General features: G+C 40.3%; 1 gene segment (V, D, J or C); it reads right to left on the reverse strand.

Annotated features, from left to right (window-relative positions):
* Positions 1-805: 805 nt before the first annotated feature.
* LOC114685206 lies at positions 806-23,154 on the reverse strand. The segment is given in 2 exon segments: positions 806-1,197; positions 23,072-23,154. Coding segments are annotated over 2 exon segments (435 nt in total).
* Between the last annotated feature and the right edge of the window lie 290 nt (positions 23,155-23,444).

The raw sequence follows: 23,444 nt of genomic DNA on the forward strand, positions 1-23,444 counted from the left end.
TTTAGTTTCCCGTCCCTTGAAACACTGTAGGAGGAGATCACCAATCACAGATTAAACAGTAATAGTGCAGGCCCAGGTATATCTGCACACACAACTTACAGTTCTTTTCTATATCACAGGTGGATTCTTCACTGACATATTTGAAAATAGTAATTATCAGTGTAAACACATGAGTAATTGTTTAATATTATGTTTTGAATCACAATGAAAATTTATGTATTTTTGTACAAAATATTCCAATTTTGGAAGTGAGTATCATCCTTACAGCAGAGTCATTGTACCTCAGCTTTGCATAGTTGACCTCAGGAAAAACCTGCTCTGTACTACAGGGTTAGTAATACAGCTGCAGTGATGCATGGAACCCCTGTTACATCTATTAGGTACTCCTTAGGCATAATAGCAAATGGTTTGTGTCAATAATCTAGGAAGTGCTCTGATGTATCTGAGGGTGAAAGGTATGGATAATCCAGAGCAGAATTTATTTCTTAATTAGACAATTACTGAGATGGCAAGGTCAGGTGAGGTTCAAAAAGATGTTTTCATTTAAAAAAAATTCCTAAGACCAGAAACATAGTTCAGCTTGTAAAGGCTAGAATCACAACCCAAAGGAGGAAAAATATTACCACATACACCATCTTGAGTGTCACGGTATGAAACAGGCAAATGTGACTTTAAAAAAAACACAGTTTCTCATGATCAGAGAAAGAAGTGACACCAAAGCCTCGCTGCCCTTAGGAAGTGAAAAGCAAAGTCAGAGAACACCAGAATTTTTTTCTTTCCAGCTCTGAAGTCTTAGTTTCTGGGCTTAGTTATGGCCCAGCGCCCCCTGCTGGTCCAGAGCTCCTCTGCAGGGAGGTTTGTGTTTGGGCTCATGCTGAAGTCTCCTCACTGTGCCTCTTGCACAGTAATATGTGGCTGTGTCCTCAGTGGTCACAGAATTCAGCTGCAGGAGGAACTGGTTCTTGGATGTTTCTCTGGTGATGGAGATGCGGCTCTGCAGGGATGGGTTGTAGCTGGTGCCACCACCAGAACTGATATACCCCATCCACTCCAGCTTCTTCCCTGCGGACTGCCTGATCCAGCTCCAGCCATAACTGGTGATGGAGTAACCAGTGACAGAGCAGGTGAGGGACAGTGTTTGAGAGGGCTTCACCAGGCCAGGTCCTGACTCCTGAAGCTGTACCTGGGACAGGATACCTTCAGAAAAGAAGAGACAATTCTGTCAATCACAGGTTGTCACAACCCCTCATGGATACATGTGTGAAATGGTAACACTCACCAGGAAGGGCTGTCACCAGACACAGAAAACCCAACAGTGTCATCTTCTAGGCTACACCTCCTCTTCCTCAGAGGTCAGCCTCCTGTGAGAGAGATGTGAGCTCCCACAGTCCCGGAGGAGATTTAACTTAGAGCTAGAAGATGCATTTGCATGTGGGGAGTCGGCCTTGTCTTTATAAATAGGGAAGGTGGATACTACTTCATGTGTCTGTTACACTGTGGCCATGAATGTATCTGACTTCCTGTAGTGTGAGTCTGGAATAAGAGAGCATGAGGACTACAGGGATCACAGGAAACACACCTTGGCATGTCCTCATCTCCACTTCCTAGTCCAACCTTCCCACCTCCATTCTGCTCCTGTACTATTGCTGTCTCAGGTCAGTGCCAACCTTCTTTCCACACTTGGTTCCTGGGCACTGCCTTTCTGATTAGTAAGCCAACATGCTCCTGCTTTTTTTTTTCTTTTTCCCACACATGAGATGGGTTTTCATCTTTCCTAGATATTTGGCAGACTGTCATATTGTCGTTACACAGGGTCCACACCTACTTCTTGCTCCATTCAGGCTGTGGGATGTAGAAGAAGCACATGCTGAGAGAAGCAGCTGTGAACTCTGCACACCGTGAACCTTACTCAGGGACACCATTCCTTCTTTATCCTGTCCTGTCTCACAGCCCACCCAGATTAGACATTGACAGAATCATGGGAACAGATGTGTGATAGCCCAACCACAGAGACCAAGGGTTAAGATAGAGGGGACATTCTCCTCCCTCTGGTCTCTGTACAAACTGAGGCTCCTCTTGGAGTTTGCAACATGTGTCAATGTTTGGCCACAATGTTAGTCCTTCCCTCTTTCCTCATCTTTCTAGTAGTTTTTACGATGGTCAAATTCTTTTTCAGAGAATATATTTTTTTTCATATAATATATCCTGATTACAGTTTCTCCTCCCTCTTCAACTCTAAAAACCTCTCCTCCCTTCTAATCCAGATACACCAATTTGCTATCTCTCTTTTTAAAACAAGCAAGCTTCTAGTGAATAATAATAAAATAAAATAAAATGAGATAAAGTAAAAACTAACACATTGTAACTGGAAAAAAAACCGAAGCACACAGAAAGAAAAGAGCTTTAAAAAGACAGAAGAAACAGGTGTGGTTCAAGAGACCTCCTGATGTAAGGACTATGAAATCCCATAAAAGACACAAAATTATAAGACATGCTATATATGTAGAGAAAACGTAGGATAAAATAAGGGATAAATTCTTGGAGCCCACTAGGTTTACTTGTGGCTGTACCCAGCAGGACTACATAAGAAGTTGATTGGACCATGGGCCTGAGTATCACGTGTTTGTAAGGGTTTACACTTGACTGTAACTAGCTAGGAAGAGGCCCTTTACTCCTCCCATTGGTACTGTTATAATAGACCTTTGGAATAAAGTTCTTGGACTGGTGGATAAGGATCCAGGCCCACCTGAGACTATGCTGCATTTCTATCTGTTTCTCTCTCTCTTCTATTTCTACTGAAGTCTCTTATTTCTCATTCCTCAAGAATCCCTGGGGGTAAATAATGTGGAGGCTGGTACCCAATAATAAATAAATGAGTAAAATGACAAAAGCCATGTGAACTTATGAGACAAGGAACCTCCAAAATTGTATTTGAATTGAATTTCTGATTACCATCCACTGCTGGAAATAAAGGTGGTTTCCTCAGTGAAACTCCCTTAGAGAAAACTAATTTTTCACGTGTAAGTGGTTATCAATTGGAGATAGCTTATTGGTTAGGGGTAGGTGCTGATGTCCATTTCTCCTTTCAGCTCTAGTACCCCATCTAGTGCAGACTCAACAGGCTCTGTGCATGTATTTCAGTCTCTTTGAATTTATATTTGCAACTATCCTGTTGATTTATAGACCTTATTTTCTTGGTGCATCTCTACCCTCTGGCTCTTATACTCTTTTCTCCTCTTGTTCAGTGTTCCATGAGCTCTGAGGGGAGAGATTTGATGAAGACTTCTTAGATAGTGATGGGTTTTCCAAGGTCTCTCATTTTCAGAATATTGTCTGGCTGTGGGTCTTTGTATGTATTTTCATCTGCTGCAGGAGAGGGTGCAGCTGGAGAGATTCTCCCCAGCTCCCGCCAAGTCCCGGCAGTCCCACAGCCCACTTATCAAATAAACACATAGACTCTTATATTATTTAAACTGTTTTGGTCTAATGGCTCAGGCTTCTAGCTATCTAGTTCTTACATTATAAATTAACCCATTTCTATTAGTCTATAATTTGCCATATGGCTTGTGGCTTACCAGTATCTTTACATGTTGCTTGTCATAGCAGCATCTGGCAGCATCTCCTGACTCAGCCTTCCTGTTCCCAGAATTCTCTTCTTTGTTCGTCCTGCCTATACTTCCTGCCTGGCTACTGGCCAATCAGATTTTATTTATACAGAACAACATCCACAGCAAGGAAGCTTCTCAAATGATGGCTGAGCAAGGCACTGATCTTTGAAAGTAGCAGAACATCATTGTGGGTTCTTTTATTGCAATCTTTTTATAGAACAATAATATTTATTTTTATCTTAGGTTCTTGGACTATCTCTGCTGAGAATCTTGGCCACTCAAGTAGTGTATAGTATGGATTACATTTTTTTTTGTATGGGCCTTTTGTCAACTCATATATTGTTAGTTATTCCCACAAGCTTTTTTCCACCATTGACCTAGCATACCTTGAGGCTGGATACCATTGTAAATCAAAGGAGTTTTAGCTTATGTTGGTGTTACATTTCTACTTTGGAATCATCTACTGTGTTAGGTTTTCATACTACTCTACAAATGGCCCTAAGTTTTAGCTCTCTTTCCCCTTATTTTCTCTGTTGCTCCCATTTTCCTCACCCTCCCCTTTTGATCTTCCCTTCCCTATGCCCATGTATTCACAATTACCTAAACTATTTCCTTTCCCTACAGGAGATCTAGCCTCTCCATGCCAGTTTCATAAGACTTAAATGTCTGTGTGAATCCAGGTTTTCTCTTCTTTCTTTCTTCCTTCCTTCCTTCCTTTCTTTTTTTGTTTTTGTTTTTGTTTTCTTGAGACAGTGTTTCTCTGTGTAGTTTTGGTGCCTGTCCTGGATCTTGCTCTGTATACCAGGCTGGCCTTGAACTCACAGAGATCCCTCTTGCCCTGCCTCCTGAATGCTGAGATTAAAGGCTTGAATCCAGGTTTTTAATTCTGGCCCTGCATAATTTATTCTTCACAGGAGGTACAAGAATACGTATACAAAGTTGATGGAGACTGTGTCACTTAAAGACACACAATATTGCTGATCACAGACTAAGGGTCATCATTTTCATCAGCAATTAGAAATACTAAACCTACCGTTTTGCTAGAAATATAATTGATATCCAGTATGCTTGTGGAATCTGCCATGAGTGAGCTAAGAAGTTTAATAAGAAGGATCATTAACCTTAATACTAGTACAGATAGTGTTAAACCCAGTGTTGGGAAAAGACCACTACCGCAGTTTGAGCCAAACTTGAAGCAAGATTGATTTTTATTGGGATGCACCCAAGAGTGGCCCAGTGACTGCTCCTAAGTCAGGTTAAAGAGAGCAGCCCCAAATACACCTCTTGGGTCTCTTTTAAGGAATAAACTTATGAGTAGTTTAACAGAAGGGAGGCAGTGGAGAAATAAAGGAAATCAAAAAACTTTAAAAACATCAAGAGGCCACCCACCATTTGATTAGGATGATTCATGGGGGGGTGTCATGGAAGTCAGGGTATTCTCAAGAACAAACCAAGGTTATGGGTTGTGGAAAGTCATTTTCCAGGAAACAGAGAGCAACTCAATTCTCACTCTAAATAAAAATTTATTTTTAAAAACACAGCATAATGATTCCTGCATCTGAAATGGAGTCAGATAGTTTCCTCCATATAACAGCAGACAGGCTTCAACCACATCTTCATTGTCCATTCATTAGCTAATGGGCCTCTAGGCTGATTCCAGTTCTTAGCTATTATAAAAAGGGCAACACTGAACACAAATGATCTGGTATCTTTGCCATAGAGACTTGTCAAGTGTCTGACCAGTAGTGATGTAGCTAAGTCACATGACATTTCTATTTTTAGTTTTTGGAGGAAATTCCAGACAAATTTTCATAGGAAATGCAACAGTTCACACTCTCGACAACCATGTATCATGGTTTCCCTTTCCCCCAAAATCATCAATAATTGGTGTCATCTTTTTTCTGTAATAAATGACATTATTACTAGCATAAGAGGAATTTTCAAAGTATTTTATTTAATTTGTATTAAATTACAATGGATCAATATGTTGAAAACAATGAAAAGTGTTTATTACCCATTTGTGTAATGGTTGTGTTTCCATCACATGAAAAAACTATGAAGTTTTTCAAAGCATCACTGCTGTCTGTCTGTAGAATGAGTTCATTTTTGGTTTTCAAAGATTAAGAGAGAACTCTGTGGGTTGTGCCAACAGATCGGGGAAGAAACTATTTCGGTGCCTGTACTGAGTTTTACCCTATACCATGCTTGGGATGCTCTCTCTGTCTTTTGTGTAAGTGATCCATTAGCATAACTGTCAGCTCAGGACTGTCTGCTGGAACACTTTGCACTACTGTTTGGTCCCTCCGAGGGTCAGAGCAGCAGGGAAGCAGAGTGAGGAAGGTCACGGTGATTGAGGTTGGGATTGGAACCTGCCTGATCATAGTCTGCTCCTTTAAATTGTCAGGTCAGTAAAATTCTGACAGGATATGCAACTTAGGAATGGATCCTTTCTCAGTCTGCACCTTTGATTAATGTCAATAGGCTGCCTCTGCCATTGCCTTCAGGCCACAAGGATAAGGTCTGGGTGATATAAAAATCCTGCAGTGACAGACTTTATAACCCTCTTGCCTGAACTTCCAACACTTACCATGATGCTTATGAGCTGCTCCCTCCCATAGGAGAAAAGGGCTAATGTTAAAATGAGCAAAGAGAAAGAATGTTCACTGCAGGAGGGAGACACCAACCCTCACAGTAATTCCCCCATCTTCACAGTGCTCTAGCTCTCTAAGGATGAATTTTCATATCCTTGTTCATTATGGGAGGTGTGTCCAGTTCATGTGAAAAATAAGACTATTTACAAATGTGTCATTAAAATACCATGAAGCAGTTTTATCCACAGAACTTCTTTATGAAGATTTTACTAATGTTGCATGAGGTTTCAGGGAAAATGTAGAAAAGCAAATGTAGAAAATCTGTGAGAAAAGTGATAGTCTTACATATGTGTGTTTGGAGGAACTTTCCTATGTCTAGTGGTTTCCTTAATTTCACCAAAGACAGCATTCTAACTATTGGTTTTGATGTTCTTCTAGACATTCAGCTAAAATTTCTAGTAACTCTTGAGACCCATATTGCCAATATCTATTTTTCTCCTATTTTGTATTCCTTCAATTCTTCCATAGCTGTACTGGAAGGATTAAATGGTCACACTCATTGTAATCAATTAACTATAGGAGGGACAAAGCCATGTGAGTCAGGAGTGAATGATGCATCCCCTGCACTCTGAGGAAATGAGCAGTTGCATGCAGTACAGGTGTGGCAGAATAACAGGCCTCTCTATCTGAACCCAGAGTTAGACGTGAGCATCATTCATTGCAGAGGGAAGGTGCACATTGTCTACAAGGATATCATCTTATCACCATAGGAGGCTCTGCACCTTTTAGGCTGATAGGATGAGCATCTGCCTCTTGCACCACTGGCCAATCATGCTTCTGCATCAGCAACGATGACAGAGCTCTGAGGAACAGACAGCCTGTCTTCTAGATCTCAGAACAGTGGAAAACCTCAGTCAACTCATGAAGGAAAATCTAACTCAGTAAGCTAAAAGTCAGTGTTTAAACATTCCTTATGGAAAAGGACATTCAGTATTGGGAGCATGGCACAATACAATGTGCCGAAGGTGGAATTTGGCATTGTTCATAGTATAACCAATAATACTGCTTTTAAACAAATATTCTGAGCATATCTCATTCTGGCATGCACTTCTCAGCCTGTTACTCAAAGTGTCATAACACACCTAGGCCTGGATTCTGCCAGCTCTTTCTGGAATATATTGCATGCCTTTAAATCATCAGGGAAATCCAATACTCCCCAACTCCAACTTCATTTACTTTTAAAACAACTTGTTGGTTCCATGCCTCTTGAGAATGTGATCCCAGTACTCACCACAGAGTCACATCTTCCCTGTGTAATGTTCTGCATTTTGTTCAGGTCAGATTGTATTCTGTCTCTAAATGTGTACATCAGAACTGAAGACAGACTTGTTTAGATATTTAATTATGTCCAAGATCAGTAGAAGCTATGACTGTAGAATGAGTTCCTGGGAAATGTGGACTATGATTTGAGACCACCCGGACAGGGTGTATTTTAACCCTTCATGTCTCTTCCCTGATTCTTCTGTTTTCCTGGAGGTCCCTGAGTTTCCAGTGCCCCTTACTGCACCTGAACACCTTACGGGGAGGTTTGTGTCTTGATTTGTAGTTACATTTCCGACCTGTGTCTCTGAGACAGTAGTACATGGCAGAGTTCTCAGACTGCTCATTTGCATGTACAATGAGTTCTTAGAATTTTCTATGGAGATGGTAAATTGGTCCTTCACAGACTCTGCATAGTCTTTTGCACTTCCATCATATTTTATATTTCCTACCCACTCTAGTCCCTTCCCTGGAGCTTGGCAACACAGGACACTGAGTACTCACTGAAGATGAATCCAGAGACTGCACAGGAGAGTTTAATTAACCCTTTAGGCTGTACCAAGCTGCCCTAAGATTCTATCAGCTGCACCTCACATTGGACTCATGAAAACACAGAGAACCATAGTCAGAAATCTGTCACATATATCCATTGTCCCTCTTACTCATGTACTATTACACAAACAGAATCTCTTCCCTGCAAATTACCTTTTAAAATAGCAACAATAAAAAACCCATCTAAGTCTCAATTCCATGGTGAGCAGTCTGTGTTCAGTGCTAGTCACTGAATGGGAAGACCTAGATGGAATCTAGGGCTCAGCTCCAATGTCACAGGTGAGGCTCAGCACTGGGCTGGTTTTCATGAGAAGAGGAAGGCATTATTTGCATCTCTTCCTGCTATATAGTAAACTCTGAGGTTGGAACTAATGTAAAAGACAACGCTCAATGTGGTGATATTGTGTTTGTGCTGAAATGTGGAGATATTTTATTTGTGCTTTGATAAATAAAGCTTGCCTGGAGAACAAAGGAAAAAGCCAGCCACAACACAGAAGTCATGCAATGTTAGCACATGCCTTTAATCCTATCACTTGGCAAGCAGGGTCTCTGTGTGTTCAAGGCCACACTGGAAACAGAGCCAGGTGTGGTGGCATGTGCCTTAAATTCCAAAACTATTTAACCATGGATGTCTGAAGGTCTGTACAGACAGACAGGAAGTGACAGAGCTAGGCAGGAAGAGGAAGTGATGTAGATGGACAGAGAGCAAATCAGATGGCAGAACAGCGAGATATATGTACGTGGGTAGACAGGAAGTAGCTCTCATTTGGAAGCTGCAGAGTTGGTGAGGTAAGGTTGGCTGGTGGCTTTCCCTATTTCCACGATCACTCTAAGGCTTTCACCCTTATATTTGGCTCCATGTTTTTTATTTAATAAGACCATTTGTCTACAGCTCAGAGCAGATAGAAGAGCGTTTGTGGTCATTGACAATAATCACAGAATTTATGAAGTTGTGATGTTGTTCTGTATAAATTTTCTAGTTAAAGTTTCATCACACTTTATCCATTTCATGTTTTGTTTTTATTTTGTACACAAGCCATACATTATATCTAGTATTGTGGTCTCCATTTTAAAACCATATAATTTAAAAGGCATCACATACTGTCACATTTCTGGATGAAACTCAGGTCTGGTGTGTCATCCTAGTTCCTGGGTTTGTGCTTCTTGTTGCTGGACACCTGAAACAGCTCTTGGTAAGAGTCAGACATGTCTGGTGAAGTTTCAATGTCTCCCTCACTGTGATGGGGACACTTTTGATTTTGTTTCATTCTAGTAATTCAGAAAAGTATCAATACATGTTTTATTTTCAGAAAATGTACTTGAAAGAAGACAGATACACATTTATAATCTCACATGCTAAGCATCCATCACATGGAACCTTGTTTAATCATCAGCACAGTCACAGAAGTGAACACACATTTCACCCTGAACACATCCACAGGTGGAGGTCACATTACCTTGTGACTTCAGTTTTCACTGCTCTGGTGATTGGTGACATTAACGCTCTGCTTTGACTTTGTTGACTCACAGTCTGGTTTCCATATAAAAATCCTGTATTCTTTCACTGGATTTGAATCAATATTCTTATCTAGTTGTCTCAGTCATTTGTATAATATAGAACTTATTCCCTGTACTCGGAAGGCTGGACTCTCACATATCTCCAGGCTCTGGCTCTGCTCTCCCACATATCCTTAATAGACTTTCTTCTTCACCATACCTGGGACCAGTCATGTTCCTTTAAAATTTTAATTTTTTATACACTAACAACCTTCCCCAAGTCCCCATAGATTCACAGCCTATGTCTCAGCAGAGCTTAAAGTAAGTGAGTCATGTCTGTTTAAGAACAAAAACTGGAAGTTAGTTTAACAAAATGTAGTGGGAGATATGATGATGAAAGTTATAGATTAAGTAACTGAATCAGCTAGAAATACAAACAGGGCATATCTGTGCATAGTTCTTATGGAAGCAGAAAGACTTGAAATCTATTAGGGATGTAGGTTACTGAGTATGACCTCATATCCCTCATGATTCACCTAATCCCAAAGATGTCCTAATCAGAATACTGATAAGGCTTTGCTTTGAAACTCATTAGGGAAAATCATTAGGGATACTGGAGACCTTTCTTAGCATGTGATTCTTTGACCTCACCAGAATCATTTCTGCTATCAGAGGTGATGTTTTACATGTAATTTATGTTAGACTGTATGATATATATATATATGGATATTGATATTGAGTAGGGTAAAATAGTCAGAATAAGAAATTCTCAAAAAAAATAAAGAATTTTAAAAACAAAACCTGGTACATTCAGGTAAGGCAGGAACAAGCCCCATACCCTGCATCAAGGCCGAGCAAGGCATCTCACCATAGGCAATGGGCTCCAAAAAGCCAGCTCATACACCAGGGATAGATCCTGATCCCACTGCCAGGGGCCAGGGGCCCTTCAGACAGATCAAGCTACACAACTGTCTCCTATATGCAGAGGACCTAGTCTGGTCTCATGCAGGCTCCACAACTGTCAGGCTAAAGTTCATGAGTTCCCACTACTTGGTTAAATTGTCTCTGTAGATTTCTCCATAATGATCTTGACCTCCTTTGCTGGTATAATCCCTCCTCCTTCTTCTCAACTGGATTCCCAGATCATAGCCTAGTGCTTGATTGTGGATCATGGCATCTGCTTCCATCAGTTACTGGATGAGGGCTCTATGATGACAGTTAGGGTATTCACCAATCTTATTACTGGGGTAGGTAGTTTAGGCACCCTCTCCACAGTAGTCTAATCTGGGGTCATCCTGTGGATTTCTGGGATTTTTTCCCTAGTATAACCCCATAGTGTCTCCCTCTGTCAAGATATCTCTTTCATTGCTCTCCCACTTCATCCTCCCCCAGCTATACCATCCTGTTCCCTCATCTTCCTCGATCCTGTACCCTCTATTGTCCCCTACACCCACAGTTTACTAAGGAGAGCTCATCTATTTCCAATTCCAGGGCAATACATACATCCCTCTTAGGGTTCTCCATGTTTCCTAGTTTCTCTGGAGCTATGGGTTGTAGTCTGATTATTCTGTGCTTTATATCTCGTATCCACTTATGAGTGAGTACATACTGTTTCTGTTTGTAATTCATTTTCAATTTCTTTTTTAATTATTGTATATACTTATTTATTAATAAAGGGTCTTATATACCACCCCTCCAAATATTTTAAAAGTAACAAGGAAATCTCCTCTCACATGCAACTCCTTGGTGAGTGGCTTTTATTCAGGGCTATTACTGAATGGAAAGATCATGGAATCTACAGCTGGGCTCCTCAGCAAAAGCTGCAGGGTTAGGGATGGGCTGGATTTCATGAGCATAGGGAGGCCTTCTATGCATTTTTTTGCTGCTGTATAAGGAGTTTTGTGGAGAAAGTATTAGATATATGAATGCCTAGAGCAAATGAATGAGAAAAAACTGAATAATAGGGAAAGAATTGAAGAACTACATGTTATTCATCATGTATTATTGATATATTTTAAGAGTTTTTTGTTTTCTTTGCCACAGATGCCAATTTTATATAATTTTGATAATTTCAGAAGGATTTAGCAAATTTTTGTGTCTGTTGAATATAGATATTAAGTTGAAGAAATAGTTTTCAAGGATGTAGCTTAGTGTTGATTCATGCAAAACTACTGGTGTGTGATTCCCAGTATTGAAGAACAATGATATGTAAATTCTATTCATTATTACTTTTCTGAAAACACTGTTGCTGGAGAATTTCTCTCCAGCTCCCGCCACCAAGTCCCGCCAGTCCCAGAGTCCACTTATAAAATAAACACACAGACTCTTACATTATTTAAACTGCTTGGCCATTAGCTCAGGCCTATCATTGTCTAGCTCTCACTCTTATATTGAGCCAATTTCTATTAATCTTTACTTTGCCACATGGCTTGTGGCTTACCGGTACTTTACATCTTCCTTGACCTGGTGGCAGCTCCAGGCAGTCTCTCTTTCCTTCCTGCTTCCTCAATTCTCCTTTCTCCTTGTCCCACCTATACTTCCTGCCTGGTAACTGGCCAATCAGTGCTTTATTTATATAGAGCGGTATCCACAGCACTTCTCCTTTTTTTCTTTTTCAAAAAGGAAGGTTTTAACTTCAACATAGTAAAATTACATATAACGAAATAATTATAGAGTAAGAATTATAGTTATAATATAAAAGATATCTATCTTATATTTGTGAGTTTAAAGTTTTATATCTAACTTATATTTTATCATAACTAAGGAAAATTGTAAGTATCTAGTCTTTAACCACATCAAAGACCTCAGAAGGATATAATACTACCTGAGAAATGGGAGAAAGATGCAAGCAACTTTCAGGAGTCTTGCAGGGTAGACAGAGACAGCTGACGGCCTTGACAGTCATTCAAAGTTCTCTAATAAAGTTGGGGCATCAGTCTTCAACCCACAGGACTAGAGTCTCTCATTCACTTTTCTCTGTGTCCTGTAGAATGTCTTGCACTTTCCTCAGCAAATCAGGAACCTGAAGGACCATTTTTTTTAATCAAAGTTCAGTGGTTACCTTTCTATGGGTCCTGTATGTCAAGTTGATCAAGCAGTCCAGGCAAGAACAGTTTCTTGTCCAAATGGTTATTTTTGTCAAAGTGAAGATAAACTCCATATGGAGTGTCTTTCATGCCCATACTCTTCTCTGAAGTAAATTGGTGCTGTCAGGAGCAGACATGTCTCACTGTCCAGAAAATCGAAATTTTTAAAACATTTTAAATGCCATATTCTGTAGGTCTTTGAAGTGTTTGAAGACTACCTATCTATTTGAAATATATCTATGTATACCTAGAAGACTTAACTAACATGGCTACAATTATGATTATCATAGATGACTAATTAGTAATCTATTTTTTAATTATCCATTACAATTTTAAATGAGTTACATAAATATATTGACTCACACAAGAATAGAAATATATATACAGTATAACAAAATTAAGTTTAAATTTGTATCAATAAACTAAAATCTATAGCAATGTAAAACATTTTAAACAAGTTGTTACTCTTTAAAAGTAGGTTCATTTATCTACCCTTTCATCCTATCATATCTAAACTATCTCCTTTTTTTCTTTAGAAAGAGATTGTATTTATAATCAACCTATTTTAAATAAAAATATTGTTTTTTCTCTGTCCCACACAGGAGGGCTCTTCTGATTTGGGACACAAGAATCTCTGTAGATGTAACCAACCCTCTTATTTAAATAAGAAACACAGAACCAATGTAAAAGAGAAAGCCGAGATGTCAGAGCTCAGAGCTAAAATCTTACCTTTTGCAGTGCTCCTAGCTTCCCCGAAAGAGAGCTACTTCCTGTGTGTCTGTCTTTCTATTCTGCCTTCTCATTGGTTGTAAACCCAAACACATGACTGCCTCGTCACTGCCTGTAAGTACCACCCTCCAGGTCTTAAAGGTGTATGTCTCCAATGCTGGCTGTATCCCTGAACACACAGGAATCTACCTAGCTCTTCTAACCACCACGCTCTTGCTATGGCTCTAATAGCTCTGACTCCTGGGCAACTTTATTTATTATCATACAATCAAAATCACATGGTATTCTAATTGTACTGAAATGTGATTTTGATTGTATGTTAATAAATAAAGTTGCCCAGGAGTCAGAGCTATTAGAGCCATAGACAGAGTGTGGCGGTGATGGCGCACGCCTTTAACCCCATAGATCTCTGTGTGTTCAGGGATATAGCCAGCATTGGAGACATATGCCTTTAAGACCTTGGTGGCTGTACAAACAGACAGTGATGAGGCAGTCACGTGTTTGTGTTTACAACCAATGAGAAGGCAGAATGACTATGAAACGACTTACACACAGGGAAATAGCTTTTTTTTTTTCAGGAAGCTAAGACCACCGCAGTAGGAAGGGTGAGATTTTAGCTCTGAGCTCTGATCTCTTGGCTTTCTCTTTTACATTGGGTTCTGTGTTTCTTATTTAATAAGACGGTTGGTTACATCAACATACCACCATAAATCTCTTAACCATTTTTTTAAGCAATATGTCTGGGTTTAGAGGAGGAGTGAGCCAATTCCATCTCTAAAGCCAGCTTAGTATATTTGGGAATTTGGGCGTAGCTTTTCTTACTACTTCCTGCTGGAGGGGGCCCTGTATCTTATGGGGACACAAAGAAAACTTTAGGACTATGGAGTAGTCCATGAGGGTGTATCATCTGAGCTAGTTGCCTGAAACCGTTCTGGATGTTGGATCATCTGGGCCATGGTGTTACTGGAGACCTTTCAGGAGGTCTTGGCTGGTCAAAACTGATGTATCTTAATCTGGAACAAATCCACAGCCTCTGGCTTTCTGTGGAAACAAAAGCAGAACCTCTTTTCCAAAGTAACATACCCTTATATCCAAATTTTGAAGTCAAGGTACCTTTAAAATTTACATTTTGGCATAACTGAACAGCTTTTACAATCATGTTTTTCTTCAGTTACAAATATCAAAGACAACATAATCCAGATTCTCTGTGTGATAGCCATCTTTACGTGGCTTATTAGCTTTACTGTTTTTTTAAGACTTTATTGTTAAAAACTATTTGTTTATATAATGGTATATATTTCTTTTTTTCTCTTTTAAGCCTACGTACATTTTTGCATGCATTATAAATGATTCCATCTGAATCAGTCTTATTGTGAACCTATTGCTTTAAACTGCAGCCTTTTAAGTCTGAAATGGCACTGTGCCTGCTGGCTCTGCCCACTTTAGCTTCCCAACATGGTGGTGGTATGTTTTCTGCCAGCTCTGGGAGTCATTAAGTCTCAGAAATAGTGGATCTAAGCTTTTATCAAAGGAGTGTGTATCCCAGAAACCTCTCTCTCTCTCTCTTTCTCTCTCTCTCCATCTCTCTCTCTTTCTCTCTCTTTTAATACTAGTAAAGACTAAATCTACTACACAGCATAATGTGCCACTTGTAGATGCCTCGTTCTTGCCATACTGTGGGTCAAACACGCACGCCAGGAACCCGCCAGTAGTTCAAACCCGCATTTTGCAGCATGTAGCTGCCTGTATGAGACATGAAGCAGGAACCTGGTTTTGGCTCTGTTTAGAATTGGTTATTACATATTCTCAGGTTTAAGGTGGAAACTCGAGCCATTGGGCACCATTTGTTGCTGGAGAATTTCTCTCCAGCCCCCACCTCCAAGGCCCGCCAGTCCTGGAGGAGCCCACTTATAAAATAAACACACAGACTCTTACATTATTTAAACTGCTTGGCCATTAGCTCAGGCCTATCATTGTCTAGCTCTCACTCTTATATTCAGCCCATTTCTATTAATCTTTACTTTGCCACGTGGCTCGTGGCTTACAGGTACTTTACGTCTTCCTTGTCCTGGTGGCGGCTCCAGGCAGTCTCTCTTTCCTTCCTCCTTCCTCAATTCTCCTCCCTCCTTGTCCCACTTTTACTTCCTGCCTGGTCACTGGCCAATCAGTGCTTCATTTATATAGAGCTATATCCACAGCAAAACACCTTTTAAAAACTTGAACCTTTCTGTTTTTTTTTTAATTATTAAGTATTACTTATTACTCTGATGAGGACTGTGTTTCATGAGACAGTCCTGTACCTCTGGTAACACTTATGAACATTTTTAAAGTAATATAGCAATCAAGTCTGTGAGTAACAAAAGGTGTAGAATAATCTAGAGCCTCCACTCTGGGGCTGTGCTCTAATCTTCTTCCATCTATTCAGTCTTGTCTCATCCCCAGGACAGGACACTCTGCACTGATTGGGGGTGAGAGTCAGCATCAAGAGCCTTGAAATTGCCTCTCCATGAGACAAGATTGCCAGGTCCTTGTTTTCCTGGAGAGGAATTCATTTTACTATGAGATGAATTGTCTTCAAGGTAATTGGAGGGACTTTGAACTGAGTCTTAACTGCTATTGTAGCATCCCCAGTAGAGTGACATGTATTCTAGGAACTAACTCAACTTCTCCATGACAGATCTTGTATCTTTCTAGGTGATGGTCCCCTGGGCCTTGGAAATGGTTTAATGAGAGGAAAAATCTGACTAGAGTCAGGAAACACCTTTGCAGGCCTGTCTCTTTCTCTCTCTATCTGTCTGTCTGTCTGTCTCTCTCTCTCTCCTTTGTGTGTGTGTGTGTGTGTGTGTGTGTGTGTGTGTGTGTGTGTGTGTGTGTAATATGTTACCAGAGCTTGCTGGGTTTTGTTTCATTATGGAAGACGCATGTCAATGGAGGTGGTCACTGATAAAGATATAGTCAAGATATGGAGTACTATAAGTAGCATCCTGAATCAGCATTACTTTGTTCTCTGATGTCCTTTTTAAATAGTGACAAACACCTTATAGGTCTGTGAAGAGATGGCTGCTGACAAATGGACAATCAGAATGATTATTTCTGATCAAGTCTCCAGGCTAATCTCTCTGATATTTCAGTCATAAGGCAGGTTCCTAATCCTCTAGATTTTCTGACACATTCAGGATGTGAGTTACAACACTGTGTCTTGCACAGTAATTGACTGCAGAGTCCTCAGATGTCAGGCTGCTTAGATACATGTAGGCTGTGCTGGAGGACTTTTCTACAGTCAGCCTGGCCTTGCTTTGGAACTTCTGTGCATAGCCAGTATTACTACCTCAAGTACTAATTCATCCAGTCCACTCCAGCCCCTGTCCAGGCCTCTGTTTCACCCAGTTCATGGAATAGTCAGTGAAGGTGTAGCCCGTAGCCTTGTAGGACATCTTCCCTGAGGCCCCAGGCCTCCTCAGCTGAGCCCCAGACTGGTAAAGGTAGACCTGGGAGTAGACACCTGTGGGGATGTCATAGTGACTGAGTGTATGGCCCATCCTTATGTCTGGAACTCTGGAGCTCTTTACCTGTTACTACTGACATCCACAAAAGGATGATCCAGCTCCATTTCATGATGAGGACCTTGTGTGCTCAGTGACTGTGCAGAGGACTCTGATAATATGATGTTGTAGGGTGTGGACATCTCTTTATTTACCACCATAGACTCACATGATTTGCATATTTATGAGGCAGGGTACTTCTTAGATAAGGACCTAGTCCAACTGAAGAAGAAGGAGGTAGAGGAATTTAAGGTCAGGTAGCATGATGCTGAGGTCAAAATCCTAATCCTGCCTGAGGAAGTAGCCATTCCTGAGATGTATGCAGGCTCTGTGGATATAATGCAAGGCCTACTCTCACAATAGAATCCCAACCTGAGACATTTAGTCTTTTTCCTGACAAGACTGATTTACAGGTAATGGTAGTGATTAGGATAATCAATTGTGCATGATATTTTCAAAAGCTCATATATTAGCAGAATTTGTAATCTTTTTAAATGTATATGTAATTAAAATTTGTTTTTCCAGAAGATTGCAGGTGTGTGTTCCTCTAGCTTTTTTTCTTTTCTAACTCCTTTTCTTTTTTGTCTATATGTTTGTTTTCTTTATAGAGATAGAAAGGTCATCCAGTTGAGTGGTAGGAACATGGGAAGGATCTGGGAGGAGTTGGGTATGGAAACTGATCAGAATACATTGTATGAAAAAAACGTTTTTCAAAACTCAGAAATAAAAAATAAATCGTAATAAAATCAATAAGAAAATAAAAATCTGTGCAATATTTTTGACAAGGAATTTCTACTGTGTTTGAATATTGAAGTCTGAATTAAAAAATAGAAAATTGGAGACTGCAGCAAGTGTTATTCAGCTAATAGACTTTAAGAAAAGTGTCCAGAGAAGCTATTGAGTCCATATCTCATCTCACTTCTGTCCTGCTGATTATTGCCTCCATTGTTTCCCTGCTGGTCCTGAGCTCCCCTGCAGGTTGGGATGCCATGGCTTACACTCAAGGTTCTCTGTCTGTCTTGAGCAGAGACACATCCATGCTACTTTGGTGCTCAGAGACCTCAGCCACAGGGAGGACTGGCTCTTCTTTTACTGGAAATACTGAATGGATATGCAGAGACTGGTTTTAAGTGTCTCTATAGTTATTAAAATTCTTCTTAAAGCCATGATCTTCCATTGTGGCATTTGGATCCATTCAATGTCATCCACTCGTACTATAGAATTATTACAAAGAATTATCACATGCCAAATAACTATTCCTAGGAAAAAATAAGTATCTTGTTTACCTTGGCTCACGATATTTGCAGAGAATCATGTAGTTGGTCTAGTCTTGCTGCCTTAAGAGGCACATGCCATAGGTTAGAGCCCATGGCTCCTGGGGCACTGTGTACATTTAAGTTCTTGATGATCCAAACTGCTTCTGCTGGTGGTGAAGCTTCCAGGCCCACCTCTGTTTCTCTATGTTCCCTAGAAGTCTTCAAAGCATATAGAAGCTTGATAAGAAAATTGGTCATAAATATTAATATTTTATATCCATATAACTTGCAAACATCATAGTATCCTATTAAGTACCATTACAGTGATCCTAGAAACTGCTGTTATATTGTTTTTCGTAAGAGTCTTGAAAGTTTGACTGGTCACAATAAACTTGTCACAGCATTAGTCTTGCTGTGCTCCCTCTCTTTCCTGGCCTGGCTTAATAAGTAACTGCTAGTGCTTACAAGGTTAAAGTCAACTGGACGCACATCATTGTTGAAGAATTTTTTGCCCAAATCCTAGGAAAAAAGTTCATTTCATATTCATTGGAGTTATCCCTACTGATACTGCTGCTGGAAGTCCCCATTACAAACTGTGTTTCCAATAGTCCATAGTATCCTACCAGCATATTCTAACCATTTCTTGTGTGCTGTTAGACCCAGTGAATGCGATGATTTGTTACATAGAATCCAGATAGTACAGATGAGTGTCAGAATCTGCAAGGTTTTCATGAGGCCAGGCCTGATTCCTGCAGACATCCCAGGGCAGTGCATCATCAATGGTAAACAAAAACTAGGGCTACATGAATTAGTCTTGCTGTGCCCCCTCCATCCTGGCCTAGTTAAATTCAGTTCTAAGTGACCATCATCAGGAAATCCTGGCTCACTAAGTAACTGCTGGTGCTTAAAAGATTAGTATCAACTGGATTCATCATTGTTGAATGATTTTTGCCTAAACCCTAGGGAAAAAGTTCATTTCATGTTCATTAAATGTTGCTCATATATTTATTTCTTTTCTTAAGTATACCTGAGGATATTGAGAAGTTAATCTAAACACTCCTTGTGTCCAGAATGTGAGCAACTTGCAAATCCACTGTGGTCATCATAGGTCACTGGCATCCATGCAGGCTGACCTTCACACTGCCATTAGATAACAGACAATGGATCCCTTGGTTTTTATCTTCATGTTATGCTGTTCAATGAGTTGTGTTGATCTTGATCTCAGTATAAACCCATATTCTGTAGTTTGTTTGTTTCCCAAACTATCTTAATACAAACTGTCACTATAATAGAACCTAGACAAAGCTCAGGTCTGCACTAGTAGACTCTCTTTCCTTTTACAGATAACTGAAATCTGTAACCCAACTGAACTAACAAAAAAAAAACCATCACTTCTCCCTGTAATACTTCTATATTTTACAGGTAAAACATTTCCATTTCCCTAGCTTCAGAAGCAACAAAGAGTTACATTGCATTAAGTATGGAGCCTACGTTAACAAGGAAACACCAGAAAGAAGCAGAAAACTAAGATCAGGAAAATCTGTTACCAATGGAAGTGAGTTAGGACAGAAACAGAAGATGACATCAGTTGACATGTGCAAAATGGTCCCTTAGACTTTTTTACAAGCCCAGTGTATAAGAACCATCTTCAAAGAAATCATTACATGGGACATTGTGTTGCAAATTAATCGTTACAAGGATTCAAATTTCTAGTATGCATTGATTGAAAAATTCAATTACCTCTACTCTATTTGAGCATTAATGCATTGGAAGGAGGAAACAGTAGACATCTTGTTTTCCCATCTATCTGCAATAATAACATTCACTCAGGAAAGATCTGGATTCTATTCCCTATGAGAGCAAATAAATTGAAATGTTTTCAGATTATTAAAATTTCCCTGTCATTTCCAACTGAACACATCATCACCAAGTCTTAAAATTACAGACCTTTGTGGAAAACATGGAAAGTTTTATTCTTATGTTTATGTTTATTTCATCTGAGGGCAGGTGGCAAATGGATATCTGAGATGCACCAATGGGAAATAATGGTATGCTTGTTAGAAATTAAGCAAAGAGAAATTCTCTTAGACTATGACATATCCAAGGGTCTCTAGAAGATTTTTTTGAACAGGAAGGGGAAACCACATATTCTAAAATATAAACAGACATATGCTTGTTTGTGAGGAAGCACATGGTGGCATTTCAGAACTGCATATGATGTGAGGGGCAGTTAGAAGTTCTGAGTAGGCTACTCAGTTCTTAAGTGCCTCTGTTTTTCCAAGATCTCCTCTGTAGTGAGGTTTGTGGTTGTGTTCACACTGAAGTCTCCTCCCATGTTGCTGGCACAGTCAGAAATGGTAGACAGTGCAGATTTAAGAAAACTTGGATATTGGAGGTATCCCTACTGATTCTGCTGCTGGAAGTCCCAATTACAAACTGTGTCTCCAATAGTCCATATATCATACCAGCATATTCTAACCATTTCTTGTGTGCTGTAAGACCCAGTGAATATGACAATTTGTTACATAGAATCCAGATAGTACAGATGAGTGACAAAGTTTGCAAGGTTTTCATGAGGCCAGGCCTGACTCCTGCAGACATCTCAGGGCAGTGCATCTGAGAATTGATGACAGTGCATCATCAATGGTAAACAAAAACTAGGGCTACATACCCAGTTTCTTCTCCTTAAAGGCTATGACATTCACTGTAGGGAATAGCCATCAAGGAGAAAAGCAGTTCCAGAACACACGTACTTTGATGGAGACACCTGTAAAGGAAATAAGGGATCAGCTTTCAGTCTAAGACTGGGTGCTGGTTGTGTTCTTCTTGGGGGAGGTGTCAGATGATATAAAAGGGAACATGGTGTAGGCCCAGGTCAATTTTCCTGCCTAGACAGGGTGATTTACATGGTGTTTACTAGAAGTATTAGAGGCACAGACCTCAGGGAAATTTTCCTGATCCCTACCCTCTTAACACAATCCCAGACAAATCAAACATCATGTGGATCATGTCATCCAGACATTGCTCTGTGAACATGAAGATGGCCTCCTCTATTTCCTTCATCCTCCAGGCTGTGACTTCCTCCCAGGACTACTTTTCACTGTTTAGTTGGAGGCATGGCCATCATTAGAGAATCCTCACAATGGAGGACAGTCTGTCAGTCCTGGCTGGCCTGGCTGGATGTCCATCAACTTCTTCATCTCTGGAAATCTCATCTTTGAGACCCTTTTTCTTTATGCCTAACCTGTGGGCTGTGGATGGCCTTAGGGAAACCAGGTCCTAACAACATACAGACAGCTGTGTAGTACAGGATTTTAGGGACTCCCACCACCATGCACTCTGTGCCAACTTCTTTGTGAATCTATGAGAGTTTCCGGGATATTTTCACACATTATGTCTCATCTTGGGTTTGTCTAGAATTTCCCTAGTGCTCATTCATAATTTGAAGAAAAAAAAAAGCATCATAGAACTGAGTGTCAATTTTGTTAACTGAGTAGGGGCCATGTGGTATTAGGCCACATTTGTCCTGATTTGATTTTATCTCTTGGGTAAGACACCGTGTTTTAGTCTCTGCACTTGGGTTCTGTTTCCATTCCCATGAAACTCTGTAGGAGGAGATCACCAATCACAGATCAAATACTCATGGTGTAGGCCCAGGTGTATCTCCACACATAACTTACAGTTCTTTGCTGTGTTTCAAGTGATTTCTCCAGTGACACTTCTAAAAAATAGGAATTGTCAGTGTAAATACATGTATTTTTGTTTAATATTATATATTTACTCAAAACGCAAGACTATGTAATTTTTGTACCAACAATCCCAAATGTGGGAGTGAATAACCCCCTTATAGCAAAGTCCTTAAACCAGAACCTTGCACAGTTGACCTCATAAAATCCCTGCCCTGCATTACAGGGTTGGTAATACAGCTGTAGTGTTGTGTGGATCCCATTGATTGTATGACACATTCCTAAGGCATAACAGAAATGGCTTTGAGTCAACACTCTGAGACAAGTGCTCTGACACACAGATGTATCTGATGGTGGAAGGAATGGAGAATCTAAAGAAGAATTCACTTTTCAATGGGTCAACTAATATGATGCCTAGGTCAGCTGAGTTTCAAAATGTTGCTTTCACTAAAAATAAAAATAAAAATAAAAAATAATAAAAAAAATTCTGAGAAGGCACAGCTGATAAAGGCTAGATTCACAACTAAAAAGACAAGAAATATTGCCAGCTACAGCACCTTAATAGTAACAGTGAGAAATAAGCAAATGTGACTTTAGAAAAACAGTTTTTCATGATCAGAGAGAAAAAAAAAAAAAAACCAAGCATCTCTGTCCGTAGTGAGTGAGAAGTAAAAACAGAAAACCAGGAGTTGTTCTTTCCAGCTCTGAAGTCTTAGAGTTCCTGTGCTTGGTTAGAGCTGAGCACCCCCTGCAGGTCCAAACCTCCTCTGCAGGGAGGTTTGTGTCTGGGCTCATGCTGAAGTCTCCTCACTGTGTGTCTTGCACAGTAATATGTGGCTGTGTCCTCAGTGGTCACAGAGTTCAGCTGCAGGAAGAACTGGTTCTTGGATGTTTCTCTGGTGATGGAGATTCGGCTCTGCAGGGATGGGTTGTAGTCGGTGCCACCAACATAATGTATGTACCCCATCCACACCAGCTTCTTCCCTGGGGACTGTCTGATCCAGTGCCAGTAGTAATCACTGGTGATGGAGTAACCAGTGACAGAGCAGATGAGGGACAGTGATTGAGTGGGCTTCACCAGGCCAGGCCCTGACTCCTGAAGCTGTACCTGGGACAGGATTCCTTCAGACAAGAAGAGACAATTCTGTCAATCACAGGTTGTCTCAACCCCTCATGGACACATGTATGAAATGATAACACTCACCAGGAAGGGCTGTCACCAGACACAGAAGACCCAACAGTGTCATCTTCTAAGCTACACCTCCTCTTCCTCAGAGGTCAGCCTCCTATGAGAAAGATGTGAGCTCCCACAGTCCAGGAGGAGATTTAATTTAGAGCTAGAAGGTGCATTTGCATATAGGGAGTCCACCTTGTCTTTATAAATGGGGAGGGTGGACACTACTCCATTTGTCTTTTATGCTGTGGCCATCACTGTATCTGACTTCCTGTGGTGTGAGTCTGGATTAGGAGGGCATGGGGACTACAGGGATCACAGCAAGCACACCTTGGCATGAACAACCTCCACTTCCTAACCCAAACTCCCCACCTCCATTCTTTTCCTCCTGTATTTTGCAGTC

The sequence above is a fragment of the Peromyscus leucopus genome, chromosome 14 (assembly GCF_004664715.2).
Source record: "Peromyscus leucopus breed LL Stock chromosome 14, UCI_PerLeu_2.1, whole genome shotgun sequence".
Lineage (NCBI taxonomy): Eukaryota > Metazoa > Chordata > Mammalia > Rodentia > Cricetidae > Peromyscus > Peromyscus leucopus.